At 45.7% G+C, this 21,800-nt stretch overlaps 1 protein-coding gene across 1 annotated transcript in view; it reads right to left on the bottom strand.

Moving 5' to 3' along the window:
• Window positions 1-3,518: 3,518 nt before the first annotated feature.
• Window positions 3,519-21,800, bottom strand: part of LOC139537712 (dapper homolog 3-like) — a 42,644-nt gene continuing 24,362 nt past the window's right edge. Inside the window, exons 2-4 of the mRNA XM_071339336.1 lie at window positions 12,708-12,837; window positions 10,150-10,278; window positions 3,519-6,026 (exon numbers count right to left, since the gene is read on the bottom strand). Of these exons, the coding sequence (XP_071195437.1) occupies window positions 4,393-6,026; window positions 10,150-10,278; window positions 12,708-12,837 (1,893 nt within the window). The 3' untranslated portion in view covers window positions 3,519-4,392. The remainder of the gene's footprint in view (window positions 6,027-10,149; window positions 10,279-12,707; window positions 12,838-21,800) is intronic.

Raw genomic sequence — 21,800 nt, 5'->3', positions numbered from 1 at the left:
TCTTAAATAACTTTAAAACTCACAGGCAGCCAGTGCAGAGACCTTAAAACCGTTGTAATGTGTGCTCTCCATCTGGTCTTGGTCAGTACCTGTGCTGCAGCATTCTGTATGCTTTGCAGTTGACCAATGGCTTTCTTTGGTAGACCAGACAGGAAGGAGAGCATTACATTAGTCAAGCCTGCTTGTAATAAAAGCATTGATGAGTCTCTCTGTATCAGTCTTAGAGAGAAACCCTTAGCAATGTTCCTCCTAAAAATATATTTTGGTCACATTCCTAATGTTTAGTTCAGATATCACTTTCCTGAGCATGTCTGTGCCAACCAGGGAAAATAAAACCATACTGCATTTGCATGGTAGGCTAGGATACATATCAACAAACTTCTCATCAGGTCTTGCTTGACTGATACCCAGCCTAATGTAGGTTATCTTATCTCTGAAACATGCCGCAGACTCATCACATTTAGATGTAGAGGGAAATTCACATAGGTTTGCGGGGGTAGGATTTATCAGGCCATCACATTTAGATGTAGAGGGAAATTCACATAGGTTTGCGGGGGTAGGATTTATCAGGACATCCATGGTAGAGAAGAGCACTCTCTAAGTATTCTGATTTATAGTGATCAAGTTATAAAAATGAGCCCGTCTGGCATTTCTAATTTCCTTGTGAGTATGTGTGTGAATTTGGAAGGGTGAGGAGTAGGGGAGAGGAGTAGGGGTGAGGAGAGAGCAGAGAAAGGAGAGACACAGACAGAGTGAAAATGAGAAAAGGAGTGAACGGCTGCTCAGACTGCTGCTGCTTTTTCTCTTGAGAACAGGACAAAGTCATCAAAGTCGGGGCGCAAGGAGATAAAGACAGCAATAAAAACTAGAGAAAAAGAGAAAATAGGTCAATCACTCTGAATCCAACCAAGTGCCAAAAATAAAGCCCCTTTCCTCTCTCTCTCTCCTCCTTCACTCTACACCATCCCCCGTTCTTTCCTCTCTCTCTCTCTCTCTCTCTCTCTCTCTCTCTCCTCCTTCATTCAACACCATCCCCCGTTCTTTCCTCTCTCTCTCTCTCTCTCTCTCTCTCTCTTCCTTCACTCAACACCATCCCCCGTTCTTTCCTCTCTCTCTCTAACTCTCACTCCCTCCCTCTCACTCAAATCAAACCCAGATGTGGCGCCGGCCAGGCCTCCATTCAGTTGAGTTTGACTCTCCTTTTTTCCCTTTCTCCCTCCCTCCTTTTCTCTGTTTCTCTTTCTGTGTTTTGGTTTCCTCTTCTGGCCCAGTGCTGGCTGACTGGCCACCTCACTTGTAGCACTGCTTCTCAGGAAATACCCCAGGTTCCTAGCCCTGAAGGCAGCATGCTTCTCTAACCAAATCCAGATGGAGGGAGGGAGAGAGGTATAGGGAGGGAGGGTGAGAAAGAGAGGGGGTGGTGGGCGGGGAAATGCCTGAGAGCGAGACAGTGAACGAGTGAAGAGAGAGGGAGGCTACAGAGAGTTCTTTCTTTTGCCCTCTTTCTCCCTCTTTCTCTCCTCCCTCTCTATTTCCAGCAGGACTGATTAGGGTAAGGGGCTCACTAGTTTCAGCTAGTTTCTCTCAACCGCCCATCTTCTTTTCTGGAGCCTTCCTCTCCTCTCCTGCACTCTCTTTTCTATTCCTGTTGCAGCAGGACGGATGACTGACACAGCTGGAACAGTGTCATAATGCCCAACCCATATCCCAGAAATCCATGTCCTCTTCTCTTCCCCCAGCCTCACACACGCCCTATTCATTTACTCAATAGTGCTGTGTTCCATAGCTGCACTAAGACATGTGCATTTGTGTGTGTTTATCAGAATGTGGCAATGGAAGGAAAGGTCGTAGGGCAAGGGCCTTTTTGAAGTGTGTAACTGTGTGTGTAAGAATGGGTGTCTGTCAAAGTTGTGTCATAGGAGTTCTCAACATCTTACATGATGAAGCTTTCCTGCCCTTCTTTCCCACTCGGTTTATGTGTATGTGTCTGCGAGTGTGTATGCATGTGTATATGCATGTGTTTGCCTATGGCAGTGCCTGTGAATGTGTATGCCAGTGCCTGAATATGTGTCTGTGTGTGTGCCAGTGCCTGTTTGTTTGCTCAAGCATGTGTGTGTGTGTGTTTGCATGTGTGTGTGTGTACATGTGTGTGTATGTGTGTGTGTGTGTATGTGTGTTTGTAGGAAGTTGCTCCGCTACATCTGGGGCTAATGATCTTGTTCTCCAGGGGAAGAAACTGATTAAGTGTTTATGTGAATTCCTGTCTTCTGGCTTGCAACCTGCAGACATTTGGTGACACGCCAGACTAGACCTGCATGACAACAACAACAAAAACAAGATACCATCTCTACGCAGAAATCAGCCCCTCCCCTGCTTTCACCACTGCTCTCCCTCTGCTTTTCCATGTCCATCTACCCCGCTTTCCCTCCTTTACCCCCCCAACTACCCTCCTTTACCCCCATCCAAACTCCCTCTTTTCTTTCAATTAACACCTACATCACCTGCAGCACCAGGCTTTTCACTGCTAAAAGGGTGTGTGTGTTTCCCTGCCTGTGTGTGTTCCACCACCTACCTCAGTGAAAGGTTATTAGTGCGGTTGGCTCCACTGGTACCACCCAGCACAGCAGATACTGGTTATGTCCCAAATGGCACCCTATTCCCTATATAGTGCACTACTTTTGACAAGGGCCCATAGGGCTCTGGTAAAAAGTAGAACACTATGTAGTGAATAGGGAGCCATTTGGGACTCCCCCACTGTAGTTTACATTTTATCTCCATGAGATAGAGCAACTGGACTGGCTACAGTGTCAGATATGCCACATGTGGTCTGAATTGTCAGAAGGAAAATGTGTATCATGTATCTCTCTTAAAATGAATCATGTTATCGGTACCTTTATTGCAAGGTTGTCTTTCATCACGTCATAGCTTTATCCTTGCTCTGAAATGGACGTCCAGCTTGGGTTTCTTTTTCTCCCCTAGCATCCGCTCTCCTCAACTCCCTCTCAAAATGCATTGGAAGAGAAGGTCCAAGTTTCCTCACCTCAGATCTTTTCCTCTAATACAATTTGAGAAGGAGGCGAGGAAAGAGTAAGCAAGGAATTGAAGAAAGCATATTTTAGAAAGAGCCCATCCATGGACGTGTCTGAAAACATTTCTAGCTGACAAATCCTTGCATCCTCCGTCCTTGTTTCCACCAGTCCTCTCCTCCCTCTCAAAGTGCATTGGAACAGAGTACCCAAGATCCTGCCCTTGGGCCTCCTCCTCCTCCGAAGAGCTTTGAGAGGAAGGTGAGGAATTGAGTAAACAGGAACAGCAAGGATTTGACAGCCAGTAATGTTTTCAGACACAGCCCATGCATGGTCTTTTGCGTGGTAAACCTGGGTACGAATCAGGATGGAACACTAACAACACTAATTATGCATCACAGCTTGAGAGCTTTAAAGAGCTAGAGAGGCAAACACACCCACAGTCACTCACTTTCACTCTCTCTCCGTCCAATGAAACACACATTGACAGCCGGTGGTCGAGAGACAAGACCTCTGTGGTCCCCTTAAGGTTCCATGGTCCCAGCTCATTTTATTTACAGACTACATTCATAAATACAGGAGTGGGTAAATCACACCACACAGGTGGTCATGTGCAGAGGAGGGCAGCGTTCCAGGCTACATTGCATACTCCTGCCAGATATGACAACGCCAGATTTCACAGCTAGATAGGTGTTTAACGTATCAGCTAACCACATTATATGATTTAGCAGTATGATACCCAACTGCGTTATGCAGTTAATAACATGGCATGTATCCATTGATTGATACAATGTCTGCAATGTAGCGTGCCTGGAACGCAACCTAGACTACAGACACGTTGATGCTGAGTCACAGCTCACATGACGGGACATATCATGCTCACAGTACTCTCTGTCAGGGGGAGGGAAAGGGGGATGATAGGGGGATAAGGCCTTTTTTTGGGGGGGGGGGGGTTCTTTGGCTCTGGGTCCCAGTCTTATGTTTACTTTAGCCACCCAAGTGACCACTAGCCCCAACTCAAGCCCCATAGCATATTATCTCGTCTCAGACCCCGTCTGGCTGGGCTCAGGCAATAGCCGAAAGCTTCACAGATCTGGGATCATAGTTTAGAGCTCAGGCTCAGCTCTGTTTGCTTGTTCAGGAGGGTTTATGGCAGATCTGATACCTGTGAAGGATGCATTGAAAGCCAAAGAGTCTATGTATGTATGTACAGTTAGGCAGTGCAGTGAGTTAAATTTGCTGTCTTCTGTACTTGCTGCTCTTCAAAACAGACAGCGCTTCTCCTCAAAGGAAACCAGGTGCATATAGAGAGAGACACTAAATTGTCTTAACCCCCAACTGCTAAGCACGGGTCCTGTGCGGCACTCTAAACGGTGGTCATGACTTTGAGGGAGCCCGTGCGGAAGCGCAGAATCTTCTTCTTGAGCGCGTGGGAGGCCTTGATCTTGACGAAGGCTTTGGGCTGCAGGGGGGCCCCAGCTGGAGCGGTGGCCGTCGGAGGGGAGGAGAGCTGAGGGGGGAGCTGCTGGGGCCACACCAGACCCCCACTCTCGTCTGAGTCACTTGACAGTGAGCTGGAGGCCGGCGAGTCTTCACTCAGGCTCGACTCGGACTCGCCCTGCCCCGGGTGGGGGTAGCGCTCCTCGGGCCGACACAGGGCTGCGAGCTCTCGGTCCAGGTACTCCAGATGGGGGTGATGATGCGGGTGTGGGTTGATGTAGGCATAAGGTGGGGGAGGCGGCCGGGGTTTGCGGGTGCGCCTGGAGCCCTGGTCAGCTGGGGGCGGCTGTGGGGGCTGCTCAGCTTCATCCTGGCTGAGCTCAAGGGTGGAGCGCCAGCGGCGGTAGCCTGTGCTGCCCGGCTGGGGCCTCTTCCCCTTGGACTGGCTTCCGCGGCCGCTCCCTGACCCTGATCCTCCCCCGTCTCTCTCCACCGTGTTGTACTTGCGTTCAGGGACGCCCCGTTGCCCATTGAGGCTGTTCTCAGACTGGGACCTGCAGGCTCGTCTTCCAGGCTTCTTGGAGCCTACTGGCCGCTCCCGCTCTCTCTCCCTGTCTCTCTCCCTCTCCTTGTCCCTCTCCCTTTCCTCGCTAAAGCGACACTTCTTGGGGGCGGCTTTAGACTTGGCTTGCTGCAGCTGCTGTGGGGCAGGCTGCTGTTGGGAACCCCTCTCTGGAGAATAGGTGCCCCGACTGGGTTTGGGTCCTCCAGGGGCCCCCCTGTGGGAGTGGGAGTGTGCGGAGGCCCTGGCGGTGGGGGCCCGGAGGGGTTGGGCGGGGATGTACTGGGCGTTGACCAGCTGCTCGTCAGGCGAGGGAGGCGAACGGGGCGGGGGAGGGGCCGGGTAGCCGTGGTGGAAGGGATGGGGTGAGTCGGGCTCGTGGCTGCTGGGGTCCTGGGATGGAGGTATGCTGCAGGGGGAGTCCAGGGAGGCAGAGCGGGTGTTGGCCAAGGGTTGTCTGGGCCTTGGTTGGGGGTAGTGAGAGTGAGGGTGGTGATGGTGGAGAGGGGAGTCATCAGGGAGCAAGGCAATGCATGCGTACGGCTCCTGGTCCAGAATGTGACAAGCCCAGGAAGCAGGGGGACCCTCGGAGGGAGGGGGACCAGCGGCTTGGTGGTGGTGGGGGTGGTGCTCAGGGTTGGAGGCAGCGGCTGGTGGAGGCTGGGGCTCCTTGCGGCAGAGGCTGCTCTGGCGGGCCACGGTGATGGCGGTGCGGGGCTTGCCGGGCCGAGGGGGCAGGGCGCGCCGCTGGATCAGGCTCAGGATATATGTCTCAACACGCTGGGCCTGACGGTAGTCCTCCTCCGTGGGCTCCCCCTCCACATCCAGCCCTCCTCCTGGCCCCGAGCTGTGGTCCCAGGCCCAGACCTCGTCTTCCCCCTCGCCGGCCCCCTCGGCGATGCCTTCCAGGGAGGGATAGGGGGCCGAGAAGGAGCGGGGGACTGTGGGGCGGGACCCGGATTCTGTCTGTCCTTCCCGATTGGCCACGAAGAATTCCCCTGGAAAACAGAACCAAAAACACGGTTATAATCAGACAAAGCAGAGGACAACCCCACAGACATGAGAACCCACAGACATGTGAACCCACAGACATGTGAACCCACAGACATGTGAACCCACAGACATGTGAACCCACAGACATGTGAACCCACAGACATGTGAACCCACAGACATAGGCTAATGATGCGTCTACAGTGAGATTTTGTCATTCAGATCAACTTTATTATCCCACCAGGGGAAAATTTATTTGGTCATTTGCATAAAAAGACATACAAAAAGACGTACATAAAACATGAAAACACAGAAACTACACAAAATAATTAATTGAAAGTGCTATAGCTACACATTTAAAGTGCAAGTGCAATATGCCGTATACTTGAGGGACCAACACACTATTTATTACAGCCTAATGGATGTTGGAGTGTGTCAGGACACAAAATGGGGGAACCACGCTACCACTCATCTCAAACCAATAGTTTTTGTTAATTTGGTCTTTGCCTAAGAGAGTGGTTCCCTCATTTTGTGTCCTGACCCCTGACCCACCTAACCCTCAAAAATGTTCTTGTAATCCTGCAGGTAAACAAATGTTTCTATCCGAAACTGAGACTTTACCTTTATCCCAGATGAAATTAGACCACTGCTCAAATGGGCTATGGCGCTTCTGAAGAAATGCCATCTCTAGTCACTAGCCTGCAGTAGCACTTACAGTATTGTGAGGCATTGCTGACAAACTATCCTTGAAAAGGAGCACGTTATGGGAAATAGGTATACAAACCCACTCAGGTGAATGAGCAAACATACACCAGGCACCACGGATGTAGTTCTAGCTGTACGTACAATACACAGCTGCAGAAACAGCAGACGCTGTTTATTGTGACCAGGCGGTTACAGACACAACACAGGCTCTGTTCCAAAAGGCACCCTATTCCCTACATAGTGCACTACTTTTGACCAGGGTCCTGCACTATATAAGGAACAGGGTGCCATTTGGGGCGTAGACAGTGTTCTGTTGAATCCTTCAGATAGAATGAGCAGCTGAGGTAACAAGAGGTTGACCACCAGGGCTCTACTCTACTGTACATCAAACTGAAGTCTGGCTTGTGTCCCACCCTATTCCCTTTTGAGTGCACTACTTTTGACAAGGGCCCATAGGGTTCTGGTCAAAAGCAGTGCACTATAAAGGGAATAGGGTGCCATTTGGGACACAACTTCTGTTTTCCCTAAACTAGTCTGCTGCATCCCATAGGGACGCATTCCTTTTTGGAACGTCAGCTTAGCACAGCCATGGCCAGACTGGGTAAGATGCACTCTAACAGTGTCTATGTACAGTATGTGTGTGTCTTAGAGTCTCTCTGCCTGTGTGTTTGTGAGAGAGAGCGAGCGAGAGAGAGAGAGAGAGAGAGAGAGAGAGAGAGAGAGAGAGAGAGAGAGAGAGAGAGAGAGAGAGAGAGAGAGAGAGAGAGAGAGAGAGAGAGAGAGAGAGAGAGAGAGAGAGAGAGAGAGAGAGAGAGAGAGAGAGTGTCTGTAAGTGTGTGTATGTGCACGTGTGCTTGTGTGTGTCTCTAACATGGTACAGTGGGTCTTTTTCTCTCTCCGACTGAGTCTGTACAGAGCAGCCTTGTCTTAATCCCATGACTATAATCTAGGCCCATGCATAATCACCCCAGGACAGTCCACTGATGCAGTTACACATCAAAACATGAACAACCAGTCTCTCCTTTCACCCCTCCACCAGCACACCCAGTACCCTAATTTATCTATGTCACTGGGCACACACCAGGGGTTGCCAAACTTTTTCACTCAGGCCCCCCTTCCAGCATTGAGGAACTGTTCCCAAGTATGCATACTAGAGAGATGTGATCATATACAAATGTAAGCAAGGTTTGAAATGATTATATTTTAGTCAAATATTATCTGTTTCCAACTTTTCCGGTCAATTTGCTAATTATTTGTAATTATATTCTGGCCCCCCAACCATCCGCTCAAGATTAAATGGACCCTCGGCTGAATCTAGTTGATGATCCCTGCTCTAAGGTCTGCAATTACTGCTACGACAAGAGGAAAACTGATGATGTAGTACCCAATGTCGAAATTTCACCTTATGCATTCTACTATTCCCACTTTCAAGAGTAAGTTGAAAGCCGGACTGGGTTCCTTTTTTTGGGGGGGGAGGGGACCCCCGTGCCCCAGCTGCCGACCCGTCACGCCCCTCTCCTAGGGTGCATGCCCCACAGTTTGGGAACCACTGCCTTGTACAACACACTGCATGTGTCCACAATGGCACCCTATTCCCTATTTAGTGCACTATGTAGGAAATAGGGTGCCATGTGGGAGGCAGACATCTCATAAGGGGTCTAATGCCAAGATATGTCCACATCCCATGCCTGGTTTCTTGACCAACCAGGTTATTATCATAGAAGATCCAGTACCTGGCTAAATAAAGGTATACATTGGTTGTGGATTGACCCCAAATGAATGGAATATGCACAGCAAATCTGGAAATGACATGGTGCTTATCTTTTTTCATTCATTTTAGATAGTGGCATAGCTGGATCTACAAAACAGATGGCCTGGGACATGGATCTATCTCAACAAAATACCACTTTTTTGTAGTGTAGTGTCCAGAAAATAAAAGCACAATATACAAATGAAACATGTTTATTTTAAAGAGCACATCTTCCTAATCTAATAGCTGGAAGCCCTTTACGGCAAGGAACTCAAAAGATAATCCATGAGTATATTTCCTTCACCTTAATGCAATTGGAAAGAAATTAGTTTGTGCTTGTTATTAGTCATTATGGTTGGGGCTATTTGGGAGCGATGGCTGAGTCTCCAGTCACCCAAGTTATAGACTGTTTTCTCTGCTACCGCACGACAAGCGGTACCGGAGCGCCAAGTCTAGGACCAAAAGGCTCCTCAACAGCTTCTACCCCCAAGCCATAAGACTGCTGAACAATTCATAAAATCGCCACCGGACAATTTACATTGAACCCCCCTCTCCCTTTTGTACACTGCTGCTACTCGCTGTTTGCTTGTTACCTATGCATAGCCACTTCGCCCCCACCTACATGTACAGATTACCTCAACTAGCCGGTACCCCCCTCAACTAGCCGGTACCCCCCGCACACTGACTCCGTACCGGTGCCCCCTGTATATATCCTCGTTATTCTGATTTTGTTACTTTTTATTATTACTTTTTATTTTAGTCTACTTGGTAAATATTTTCTTCTTCTTGAACTGCACTGTTGATTAAGGGCTTGTAAGTAAGCATTTCACATTAAAGTCTACACTTGTATTTGGTGCATGTGACAAATAAAATGTGATTTGATTTGATGGTGTCTGGCTCTAATGAGCTTCTGTTAACGGCTGCTCTGTGGGGGACTTAGTGCATCACTATTGGCATCTTGCACTGTCTATGTGGACTAATATACAATACATTTAGTAGGCACGTAGTCTGACCTGGTAAAAAACAGATACCCATAAGTATAAATGGGTATTGCTCTATATTGGATAAATGCATTTCCTGAGCAACCGTAGGATCTTGTAGGATCTTAATTTGAGCCAGTTTGAGCAGTAAAATAATCCTGCAGCAACAGGAAATTTGAATTATTATGTGGATTATAATTAATGGACATATTTGTAGTGGTTGATACAATTTTCGTAAGGGAAAATCAAGTCGGACATATTGAAGTAAAATGACAAAATGACATGCACACACACACAGAAATGACATGCACACACACACAGAAATGACATGCACACACACACAGAAATGACATGCACACACACACAGAAATGACATGCACACACACACAGAAATGACATGCACACACACACAGAAATGACATGCACACACACACAGAAATGACATGCACACACACACAGAAATTGGATACAAGAAGGTAATAATGACGTCAATGGTTCACATAAGTGTGTGTGTAGGCTACACTGACTGTACTGCATTTGTATGACATGTGTGTGTGTGTGTGTGTGTGTGTGTGTGTGTGTGTGTGTGTGTGTGTGTGTGTGTGTGTGTGTGTGTGTGTGTGTGTGTGTGTGTGTGTGTGTGTGTGTGTGTGCGCGCGAACGTGTGAGAATGTATGACTGTGTGTGGTCACTCACCGGCTGATTTGGGCCGGTCGTTGGCATAGTCCATGCGGATGGCTCGGGTAGCGCTGGAGGAGAGCTCTCCAAACCCAGAGGAATCAGAGATACCCAGAGGAGAAAGGACCTCACTCAGCTCATAGAAACCTGCAAACACATGTACTGTATACCATTAACCATTTAGCAGACGCTTTTATCCTAAGAGACTTACAACAGTGAGTGCATACATTTTCATATTGGTGGCCCTAGCAAGAATCGATTTTATCCACTGTTTGTTAGAGCCTGTAAGTAAGCATTTCACGGTAAGGTTGTTGCTGTTGTATTCGGCGCACGTGACAAATAAACTTTGATTTGATTTGAGTTGGTTGAGGGCTTGTAAGTAAGCATTTCACGGTAAGGTCTACCTACACCTGTTGTTTTTTGCGCATTTGACAAATACAATTTGATTTGATTTGATGCTCTTACCAACTGAGCCACACAGGACCAATACCACTCAAGTCTCAGCCAAATGACCATTGGGAGTACTGGTATGCAAGTGCAACAGTCTGTGTTTCCTGTGGATGGTTGTTTCTACAGTCATTGGGTAAGCATACAGTGTCTTGCTTACTTGTCTTATGAACCGGAACACTAAGTGATTTGAATAGAAAGAGACTGCCATGTTAACCTGTGTGACTCTGTCAGCCGTAGACGGGTGGGTCCCATTATATTATATTGGCTCTCACTCTAGATTTCACTGTAATCGCTTTAGTGTAGTAGTGAGCTTTTCCTTTTTCATTTGTTATGGTCTTTCTCTGCATGCCACCAAGAGTCATTTTAGGTCTGTGCATTTTTTTAAGGGTATGTTACTGTGAAATAATAAAAGTATAGTAAGCAAGTAAGTACATTTGGGTCCCGAAAATAACTACAGAAGAGTATCCACTCTTAAAAGACTTACACAGCATCTCTTTCATTTGACTGTAGCTGAGGAACATTCAGTTATGAAGAGAGGACTGGTGGCACAGCATTACTAGCCTAGCTTGGAATGTTGTAGAGTCTAGTGTTTTTCCAGTTCATTTTGTCTTTTTCTAAGGGAGATATACTGTGTTGTTTTTCACGTTGAAAGCGAATGACATGTTAGTCATTTAGCCATTCCTGAAGGCATTTGATGCCTCTCAAGGTTTCATTTTCTTAACCTGTGAAGGTCTCTATAAGCGTTTTTTCAACATGCCACCCTCAATCTCCAAATAGCCAGCCGTCTGTGTATATTTTGAGGTAAATGGCACAACATTAGCCATGGATTTAAAACTCCTGCCATCTTCGGGGAGCCGAAAGTACATTTTCATTGGACGGGTCACAACTCTCCAAGCCAAGTAGTTTTCAACTCCTAGCAAAAATGCTCCTCTGAAAATGGAATGGATTTATCAATTTAACGTGGGCTTTGGAAACATTTCCTGCACTGATTCATAAAGCACATGACCTACGCAGCCCTCGACAAATCCCTCTATATCACATATGACTTTGGCTCTCTCTCCAAAAAGACTAGCGTGAAATATACAGTACAATACAGTAAGAGTGAGGTGAGATAGGGGTGAGATAGCTATACAGATGTAGGATCTTTATTTGAGCCAGTTTGCTACAGAAGGAAAATAATACTGCAGCAACAGGAAATATGAATGATTATGTGGATTATAATTCATAGACATTTTTGTAGGGGTTGATACATTTTTCGTTAGGGAAAATTAAGTCGGAAATTTCATGGCAGGAATGACAAACTTTTGAAGCATTTTTGAAACTCAAATACACTACAAGTTTGCATTTCTTTCTGTCCAGGAAAATTCTCTGCAACAAAAGAGTGATCAAATTAAGATCCTACATCTGTACGGAGCAGTAATGGGCCTACTGTGGGGTAAGTTAACCATTCTAAAATGGCGCCGACGCGTCTGCCTGCAATTGTTCCTGCCAGGCTACCAAACCACCTCATATAATGATGTCAGCCTCTGAGCCAAGGAGAGAAACTAAATGGGCCTCGGTGACGACTCTCTCTGATGGAACTACAGCATAAAGGCCTGGAACTAGAGCAGGCTCAAGCCCTTGACTTGAGTCCAGAGTTGAGTCACGGTTCCCTAGGATGATGAGGTCTAAAAATATTTGAAACTATATTTTGTCATTTAGTACGCTAGCTGATAAGGTTACCTGCTAGCACAGTGGCCATCTTGCATGTTGACTTATGCAAGGGAGAAAGGCTTTATGACAGCAAAATCACAACTGGTCGAGTCAGAGTCGAGTCACGAGTCATGAAAATTGTGACTTGAGTCCGAGATTCAGGTAGTACAACACTGCTTTCTCCAACACCAAACAGTCATACTACAGACTATAGCTACGCTGTGTTTAGCAGAAATATGATAGATTGAACCAATGGCTTTATGGTAAGGTTGCAAAATTCTGGTAACTTCTCCAGAAATCCCAGATGGAGGATTCCCATATTTACTACTTATTGCCAGCTGATTCCAGGAATCTTCCAATCGGAATATCTGGAAAACCTGGGAATTTTGCAACCCTCCCTACTTAAGGGTCCAATTTGTGCAGTGTTGTGTTACCTGATCTGGGCCGACTGTCCATCAGCTCAGTAGAGGCCTCCACCGCATTATCCTCTGTATCCATCCTCAGCTCCCCGACCTGCTGCTCCAGAGATGCCATCAGACCACATGGAGTACACTGTAGACTGCTCTGGAACACAATGAGAGACATAGAATCAGGGTTAAAGACCGTATTTGGATGTTCTACACACACACACACACACACACACACACACACACACACACACACACACACACACACACACACACACACACACACACACACACACACACACACACACACACACACACACACACACACACACAGCCAGATCTCAAATGGCTAGTGAAGGATAGGAACAGCATCGGCTTTGGAGGAGGTTAAAGCTGTCAAAACAACAGCCCTCAGCGGACATGAAGAACCGAATATTACAGACAGAAGGAGAGAGAAAAAGAAAGAAAAAAAGAAAGAGAAAGACAAAGAGCGAGAGAGAGAAAGGGGGAGATAAAAGGGTGACAGAGTGAGAGATGGAAAATAAGAGACAACGGTGGCACCGTAATTGGGGAGGATGAGCTTATAGTAATGTCTGGAATGGAATAAACAGAATGGTATCGAACAAATTATACACATGGTGTCCATGTGTTTGATACCATTCCATTTACTCCATTGCAGCCATTATTATGAGACATTCTCCCCTCAGCAGCCTCCTGTGCTATAGAGGTGTACAGAGTTACACACACACACTCTGCTGGCTTATAACATCGGGCGTGGTTCGACTAGCTGAGAAGGCAGTAAAGCCTGCTGGTCATGTGGTAGAGAAGGTTCCATATTTACAGTAATTCAGAGGAGAGAGGAGGGCTCTGGGAATAACGCTCAGACCTCTGTGTGTGTGGGCACACAAGCTGACACTGACAAAGCACACCTGCACACACACAAATTGTACAATTCGAATGAAAACTCACACACACTGAAAACCCACAAACTGATTGAAAAACGCAAACATATTTTGACTCCCCCACCCAAAAAAATGCAGACACACACACACACACACACACACACACACACACACACACGTTAGACTCGCTGGGGGAGCCTGCTGTGAAACTGAAGTTAAACATCTGATGGAAGGAGGGAGGGGGGGTTCCACAGTGTAGCTAAGAACAAACTAACTCCCTAACAACCCATAGCCTTACTCAATGGCCTCCCTGTGTAAATCAGGACTTCTCACCCAGTAAAAAATACCATATTAAGGCAGGGAAGCTGTGGGTTAAAAACACAGACATGCTGACCTGTCCATGAATACATGGTGAACTTACTGGAAAGAGTGGGAAGGAGAAAGGGGGGAAGATGGTAAGAGTTGGGGAGAGAGAGAGAGAGACAGAGAGAGAGAGGAGAAAGAGAGAGATAACAGGGAGAGAAAAGGATAAGATTTCTGTCTTACTCAACCATCCTTGTTTTATGTTTGCTTTGACAATGTAAGCAGTGGTGTAAAGTACTTCAGTAAAATACTTTAACGTACTACTTAAGTAGTTTTTTGGGGTATCTGTACTTTACTATTTATATTTTTGACTAATTTTACTTCCCTACATTCCCGAGTGGGCTCCCGAGTGGTGCAGCGGTGTAAGGCACTGCATCTCAGTGCTAGAGGCGTCACTACAGACCGAGGTTCAATTCCAGGCTGTATCACAAACGGCCGTGATTGGAACTCCCGAGTGGCGCACAATTGTCCCAGTGTTGTCTGGTTTAGGGTTTGGCCGGGGTAGGCCGTCATTGTAAATAAGAATTTGTTCTTAACTGACATGCCTAGTTAAATAAAGATTAAATAAATAAACATTCTTTAAGAAAATATTGTATTTTTTACTCCATACATTTTCCTTGACAACCAAAAGTACTAGTTACATTTTGAAAGCTTAGCAGGACAGGAAAATGGTCCAATTCACACACTTATTAAGAGAACATCCCTGGTCATCCCTACTGCCTCTGATCTGGTGGAGTAACTAAACACACAGGCTTCGTTTGTAAATAATGTCTGAGTGTTGGAAAGTGCCCCTGGCTATCCATAAATAAATCAAAAACAGGAAAATGGTGCCGCCTGGTTTGCTTAATATAAGGAATTTGAAATGGCTTATACTTTTGATACTTAAGTAAATTTTAAACCAAATACTTTTAGACTTTTACTCAAGTAGTATTTTACATGCGTGACTTTCACTTTTACTTGAGTCATTTTCTATTAAAGTATCTTTACTTTTATGAAAATTGGGTACTTTTACCACCACTGAATGTAAGCACTCTTACTTTCCATATCAACATGTTTAAAAAAAAAAATTAATTGAAAGAAAGAGAGGGAGAGAGAGATCAAGACAGCATGAAAGAGGGAGAAAATGAGGGAGGAACAGCGTACACAATCACCACTAGTCCCTGCACACCATGCATCTTGTCATCACGAATGAGTCTTTTTCCGTTCAGTCTGTGAGTGTCAATCACCCTGACAAAACGCTAGCTCGAAAAACAGAAACTCTCTTTCTATAGCCCTAGTGGCCTCTCCCTTCCCCCTTCCAGGGGTCCATAGTTGAGCGACCCGTCGGACAGGGAGCAGGCCCATCACTCAGGCCAGGGGCAGGGTCAGTCCAACACCCTCAGGGAAGAGGGGGGGGGGGGGGGGCAGGGGATGTAAACATACCACCCTGGGCTGTCAGTCTCTCACCCCCCCCCCCCCTCTACCCCCCCATCTCTCTCTCTAGTAAGACTGAGTCAGGCTTTGTGCTCTCAGGAACTTTAACTGCTGAGGTGGAGGGGGAGAGAAGAGGGAGGGTAAAGATGTTAGAGAGGGGGATGAATACATTCACTAATTTGAGGGTTATCAGGGTAGTAGTACGACAGGTAGTGCTGGTCTGGAACAAAAGCCTGCTAGGATTGGGGGACTAAAGTTTGGTGACCCTTCCCTACGGTGATTTCTCCATGCCTCCTGAATGGACTGGAATGGAAGTGGAGTTGACTGGTGTACTTGGAGTGGTAATCACATAATAAAGAAGATATAGGGCCAGAGCCTTTGTAGTTTGACCTCTATAGGGTTAACAGCGATTTGATCTCAGGGATTATACACACAGTGGCTGTGAGGTGTGTGTGTGTGTGTGTGCGCGTGTGTGTGTGCAGAGGAAACGTGCCCATTGAGCCGGTGTTGTCTCACTTGAGTGGCTCCTAAACCCACACACAGGTCCTTTCATCCAGCGCATGCATGACATTAGCCCAGTTCATTTGCACACACGTAGACACACACAAGCTATAGAATAAGCCCAAGCCATGCTCACCCTGTGCATGTCTAAAGCTTGTTACATAATGGCACAATAAGAGGATGACTTCTTCATTCATTTGATTATGCTAGTCTGGTAAGGTTCAAGGCCACGTGTCATGTTGGCATCACTGTTAGTAAAGACATGAGTTGAGTTTACAAAGAAAACAAGCGGATACAAGAGAGCACAAACCCTTCACTAATTTCCAATGTTGTTGAAGTAAAGTTTGGATGTAACGCAGTTAATCTTAAATGTATCCCATGTTTTTTGTATGCCGTACAGTATATATAAGCACACAGTATAACTCCAAATCATGTGAACCACTAAAACATATTAAACAGAAATTGCCTTGAGTTACACCGTTAACTGCAGTAAAGCATTACTCCAAGTCCCTCCCTCCCCTACATTTCATCTCCCTAAGTGATTATTTTCTCTCTAAATGATTCAAGCCATCTTTAAAAAGTCATTAAATATGACTTAAACTCCTGACTCATTTACGAGCTGCTCTGAAGTTACTTCCCATGACACTGCAGTGATTATTCGCCCTAAAGCCGACACCGAGACGGCTCTCAAAGAACTACAGCGGACTTTGTGCAAACTGGAAACCGCATATCCTAAGGCTGCATTTATTGTAGCTGAGGACTTTAATAAAGCAATTCTGAGGAAAGCGCTACCAAAGTTAACACATCGGCTGCGCTACTCACTCATCGAGAACTCTTGACCATTGCTATTCCCCCTTCCAGCACGGCTACAAAACCCTCCCACGCACTCCCTTCGGCATATCAGATCAAGGCTCAGGTAGCTTAGCGGTTAAGAGCGTTGGTTCGAAATCTGCCATTCTGCCCTTGAGCAAAGAAGTTAACCCCCAACAACACCTGCACCCCGGGGTCCGATGACGTGGACATCAATGAAGGCAGCCCCCGCACCTCTCTGATTCAGAGGGGTTGGGTTAAATGTGGAAGACACATTTCTGTTGAATGCATTCAGTTGTACAACTGACTAGGTATCCCCTTTTCCCTGTCCCTTTCCCCATTCTGCTCCTCCCTTCCTATAGGCAGAAACTTAAACAGGAAGTTCCTGTGGTAAGGACTGTTCAATGTTGGTCTGACCAATCAGAATCTATGCTTCAAGTTTTGATCATGTGGACTGGGATATGTTCCGGGTTGCCTCTGAGAATAACATTGACGTATACACTGACTCAGTTCATCAGGAAGTGCATAGAGGATGTTGTTCCTACTGTGATGATTAGAACTTACCCAAACCAAAAACGTGGATAGATGACAGCATTCGAGCAAAACTGAAAGCGCAAAACCACTGCATTTAACCACAGCAAGGTGACTGGGAACATGGACGAGTACAAATAGTCCAGCTATGCCTTTAGGCGTGTTAACCCTCGCAAGGCTGCAGGCACAGATGGCAGCCGGGTCCTCAGAGCATGTGCAGACCAACTGGCTGGAGTTTATGAACATATTCAATCTCTCCCTATCCCAGTCTGTTGCCCCCACTTGCTTCAAGATGTCCACCATTATTCCTGTACCCAAGAAAGCAAACGTAACTGAACTAAATGACTATGGCCCTGTAACACTCACTTCTGTCATCATGAAGTTCTTTGAGAGGCTAGTTAAGGATCATATAACCTACACCTTTCTAGACCCACTACAATTTTCATACTGCCCCAACAGATCCACGGATGACGCAATTCCCATCACATTGCCCTATCCCATCTGGACAAGAGGAATCTCTCTCTCTCATTGAATGTGCTAGACAAAGAAAGCAGCTAGGTTGCTCTAGCTGAGCCAATGAGTGAGGGTGTAAATGCCTGGTTACCAGTCTGTTTCAAGTGGGCATGACAATTCCATAGGTTGTTGGCAAGAGAGCAGAAACAGACTGTCACCCAGGCTAGCACAACCATACCTGATTCAGCTAACCATGGTGTTGATGAGAAGTACATTAGCTTAGTAGGGTATCATCATAGTGCTGGATTAGAACAAAAAGCCTGCACTCTTCAGGGCCATGGTTGGCGACCACTGCCATAGAGTCATTTCCTGACTACGAATAGAAAACTAGTTGACCCCATAATACATTACTGACATTGAGTGAAAGGACATAAGATACGATGTCATTGGAAGCCAACACCAACAATGTTCTCACCGTGGTTCAGTTGATAAAGGTACATTCTATTAGGTAAGCATATAGCAAATATGATATGGATTTATTCAATGTGTATTTTAAATTGGATTTTGACAGCTATATGCTTCCCTATTCTAATACCATACCACTATATATATATATCAATTGAGAGTCATTGATACCCCTTCAATATGATTACACATTATACTACAATGAGATTTCGCACTACACACTGCCTCCAAAAGTAAAATGTAATTATGTGCAAATTACATACTGTTCCATCTGAAATTCAGTATAGCGAAGATAACATTTGAATTATGATAATTAAAAGGTGTTTACACAGCTGGGCTTGGAAAATAACTCTGACACCAGGGACACAACACATCCACTACGCTGACCCTCAACACAGGGGCCCCAATGGGGTGCGTGTTTAGTCCCCTCCTGTACTCCCTGTTCACCCACGACTGCGTGGCCGCGCATGACTCCAACACCATAATTAAGTTTGCTGATGACACAACAGTGGTAGGACTAAGGACTAATCACCAACAACTATGAGACAGCCTATAGGGAGGTCAGAGACCTGGCAGTGAGGTGCCAGGACAACAACCTCTCTCTCAATGTGAGCAAGACAAAGGAGCTGATGTAGACCACAGGAAACGGAGGGCCGAGCACGCCCCCATTCACATTAACGGGTCTATAGTGGAGAGCTTCAAGTTCCTCGGTGTCCACATCCCTAATAAACTAAACTATCATGGTCCAAATACACCAACACAGTCGTGAAGAAGGCACGACAATTCCTCTTCCCCCTCAGGGCGCTGAAAAGATTTGGCATGGGCCCTCAGACCCTCAAAAAGTTATACAGCTGCACCATTGAGAGCATCTTCACTGGCTGCATCACCGCTTGGTATGGCAACTGCTTCGCATTTGACTGCAAGGCTGCTGAACAGCTTGTATATAGCCAAGTTATCATTACTCATTGTGTATTTATTATTACGTGTTTTACTTTTCTATTATTTCTTGATTTTCTTTCTCTCTGCATTGTTGGGGAGGGCCTTCACTGCTAGTCCACATCTGTTGTTTACGATTACGAAGCATGTGACGAATAAGATTTGATTTGAATGGATTATCAATGGTATACTGAACATCATCAGTTTGGTGCATTACCTCATGTATTCCATGTGAATGCACCACTATCTGAAATTACTCCGTGAAGTCAAGCCTGCCATTTAGAGACTGTGTTCCAAATGGCACCCTATTCCCTATTTAGTGGACCACTTTTGACAAGAGCCCTATGTGCCCTGGTCAGAAGGAGTGTACTATTTTGGGAATAGGGTACCATTTGGGAGGCACACAGAGTTTCCAGAGTGGTGCAGCTGAATGTCACATTGTGCTTAACTGTATAGACTTTATTGTATTGTGAGTTGTGCAGTAGTGTGCACACACCAGTGCTCACACACTCACACACACATACCACACCCCCCATTGGAGGGCACAAAACCCCCCAGTCCAAACAGTAGCCCCCACACTGTGTAGTGTACTGTGGTGCAGTGGAGTTGTGTAGTGTGTGTGAGTAAGCGGGAGGCCTTTGTGCGGGGCCCTCTCTCTGACAGGTCAACTCACTGTGGTGTGTTTGTGTTTGCTGACGCTCCCAAAATAAAATCAAGTCCCAAATGGCAGCGAATTCCCTATATAGTGCACTACTTTTGACCAGGGCCCATCAAAAGTAGTGTACTATAAAGGGAATAGGGTGCCATTTGAAACGCAACCTTAAACTTGTTAGCAAACCCAATTATGTAACCCCCCTACTTTCACCATGGCAACAAAGTGAGGTGCCTTCTCCAGGAGTGAGAGAGAGGGAGAGAAAAAATGGGAAGAGAGAATGAGAAATGGGGAGAGATTATCCAATTACATTGAATGAACTACAGGACAAAATACAAACCCTCCAACCCAAAAAGGCCTGTGGGGTTGATGGTATCCTAAATTAAATGATAAAATATACAGACCACAAATTCCAATTGGCTATACTTAAACTTGTTAACATCATCCTCAGCTCTGGCAACTTCCCCAATATTTGGAACCAAGGACTGATCAGCCCAATCCACAAAAGTGGAGATAAATTTGACCCCATTAACTACCCGGGGATATGCGTCAACAGCAACCTTGAGAAAATCCTCTGCATTATCATTATCAGTAGACTCGTACATTTCCTCAGCGAAAACAATGTACTGAGCAAATGTCAAATTGGCTTTTGACCAAATTACCGTACGACAGACCACATATTCACCCTGCACACCCTAATTAACAAACAAATAAACCAAAACAAAGGAAAAGTCTTCTCATGCTTAGTTGATTTCAAAAAAGCTTTTGACTCAATTTGGTATGAGGGTCTGCTATACAAATTGATGGAAAGTGGTGTTGGGGGAAAAACATTATAAAATCCATGCACACAAACAACAAGTGAGTGCGGTTAAAATGGACAAAAAACACACACATTTATTTTTTAAATATTTAAAAACATACAATATACTTGCAGTGAAGCCACTCAACAACTACATCACGAGTCATCTAACAGACTCCCATCCAGAGCGATACACAGAAGCAACCAGGGCCAATGCCCTGCTCTAGGGCAAGTCGACAGATCTCCCACAAGGTCAATAACGGGGACCCGAACCAGTGATCCATCAGCCCAAGCTCCCAACCGCTAGGCCACCAGCCCTCCAAGATCCCCCCCACAGTTCCCCAAGAGCTGCCCCCCCCCCCACCGAGAAAAATACAATAACTCCTTTCCCCACCCCCAAGACCCCTCCCAAATGCACCAACAACCAACAAAATGAACAAAAGAGAAAAAAAGACAAAGGAAAACAGAAAACAGCCATGCAAAAAACAAAAGATATCAAGGACAACAAAAATAATAACAGCAAGGCCAACTGAATATGTTTGAGTGCATGTATGGCACTATTTACATGTGTGTGTCCATGTATATGCACATGCGTGCATTCGAATGAGAGTGTGTGTATATGCATGTGTACAAACACCTGCACGGCATCAGCCTCAGGCAAACAGGCATTAGCTGTAACAACACTGCCCCTCATTGTCATTCAAACTTACTTTTTGTTATGTGTTATTTTGACCTTATTTTTTTTGTACTTTTATCTTTGACTGTCATTCTATCCCCCGCCCAGCAACTCTACTCCCACTTATCTCCAATTCCACATCCCAACTCTCAGCTTCCCATACAATTCAGCTTCCCTCAGCTGTAATCAATTGGTTGTAATCTTGGATTGAGCAGACCCATACAATTCTGATTACTCCATGACAGACATAACTCTACCATTCCAATTTACAATATCATTTAAAAACAAAATCCCATTATTTCCCATAAATACAGGTATTTTATTAACGAGCACATTTGAGTTCAGCCATTATATTTATTGTAATATTTATTCTATCTTTTCAGGGGGATGAAATTGAAATTGTAGCCAGCTCTGCAATGCTTGTTTGAAAAAGAGAGATACTTGGAAAAAAGTATAATTTTCAATTAATCGAAAATGAGACATAGCAATCTGCACAAAGGCAAAAGGCCATATTTAAACAATGGATGAGCTTTTCTTAGTAATCTACTTGAAAACCATTTAGGGTTCAAGTAAAACTTTTGAATAAGTTGAGCTTTTAGAGAGGTTTAGTGCTTTTATA

Source organism: Salvelinus alpinus, chromosome 13, assembly GCF_045679555.1.
Source record: "Salvelinus alpinus chromosome 13, SLU_Salpinus.1, whole genome shotgun sequence".
In the NCBI taxonomy this organism is placed as follows: domain Eukaryota; kingdom Metazoa; phylum Chordata; class Actinopteri; order Salmoniformes; family Salmonidae; genus Salvelinus; species Salvelinus alpinus.
Note: the sequence above shows the minus strand (reverse complement) of the source record. Positions and strands in the feature narration are given on the sequence as shown.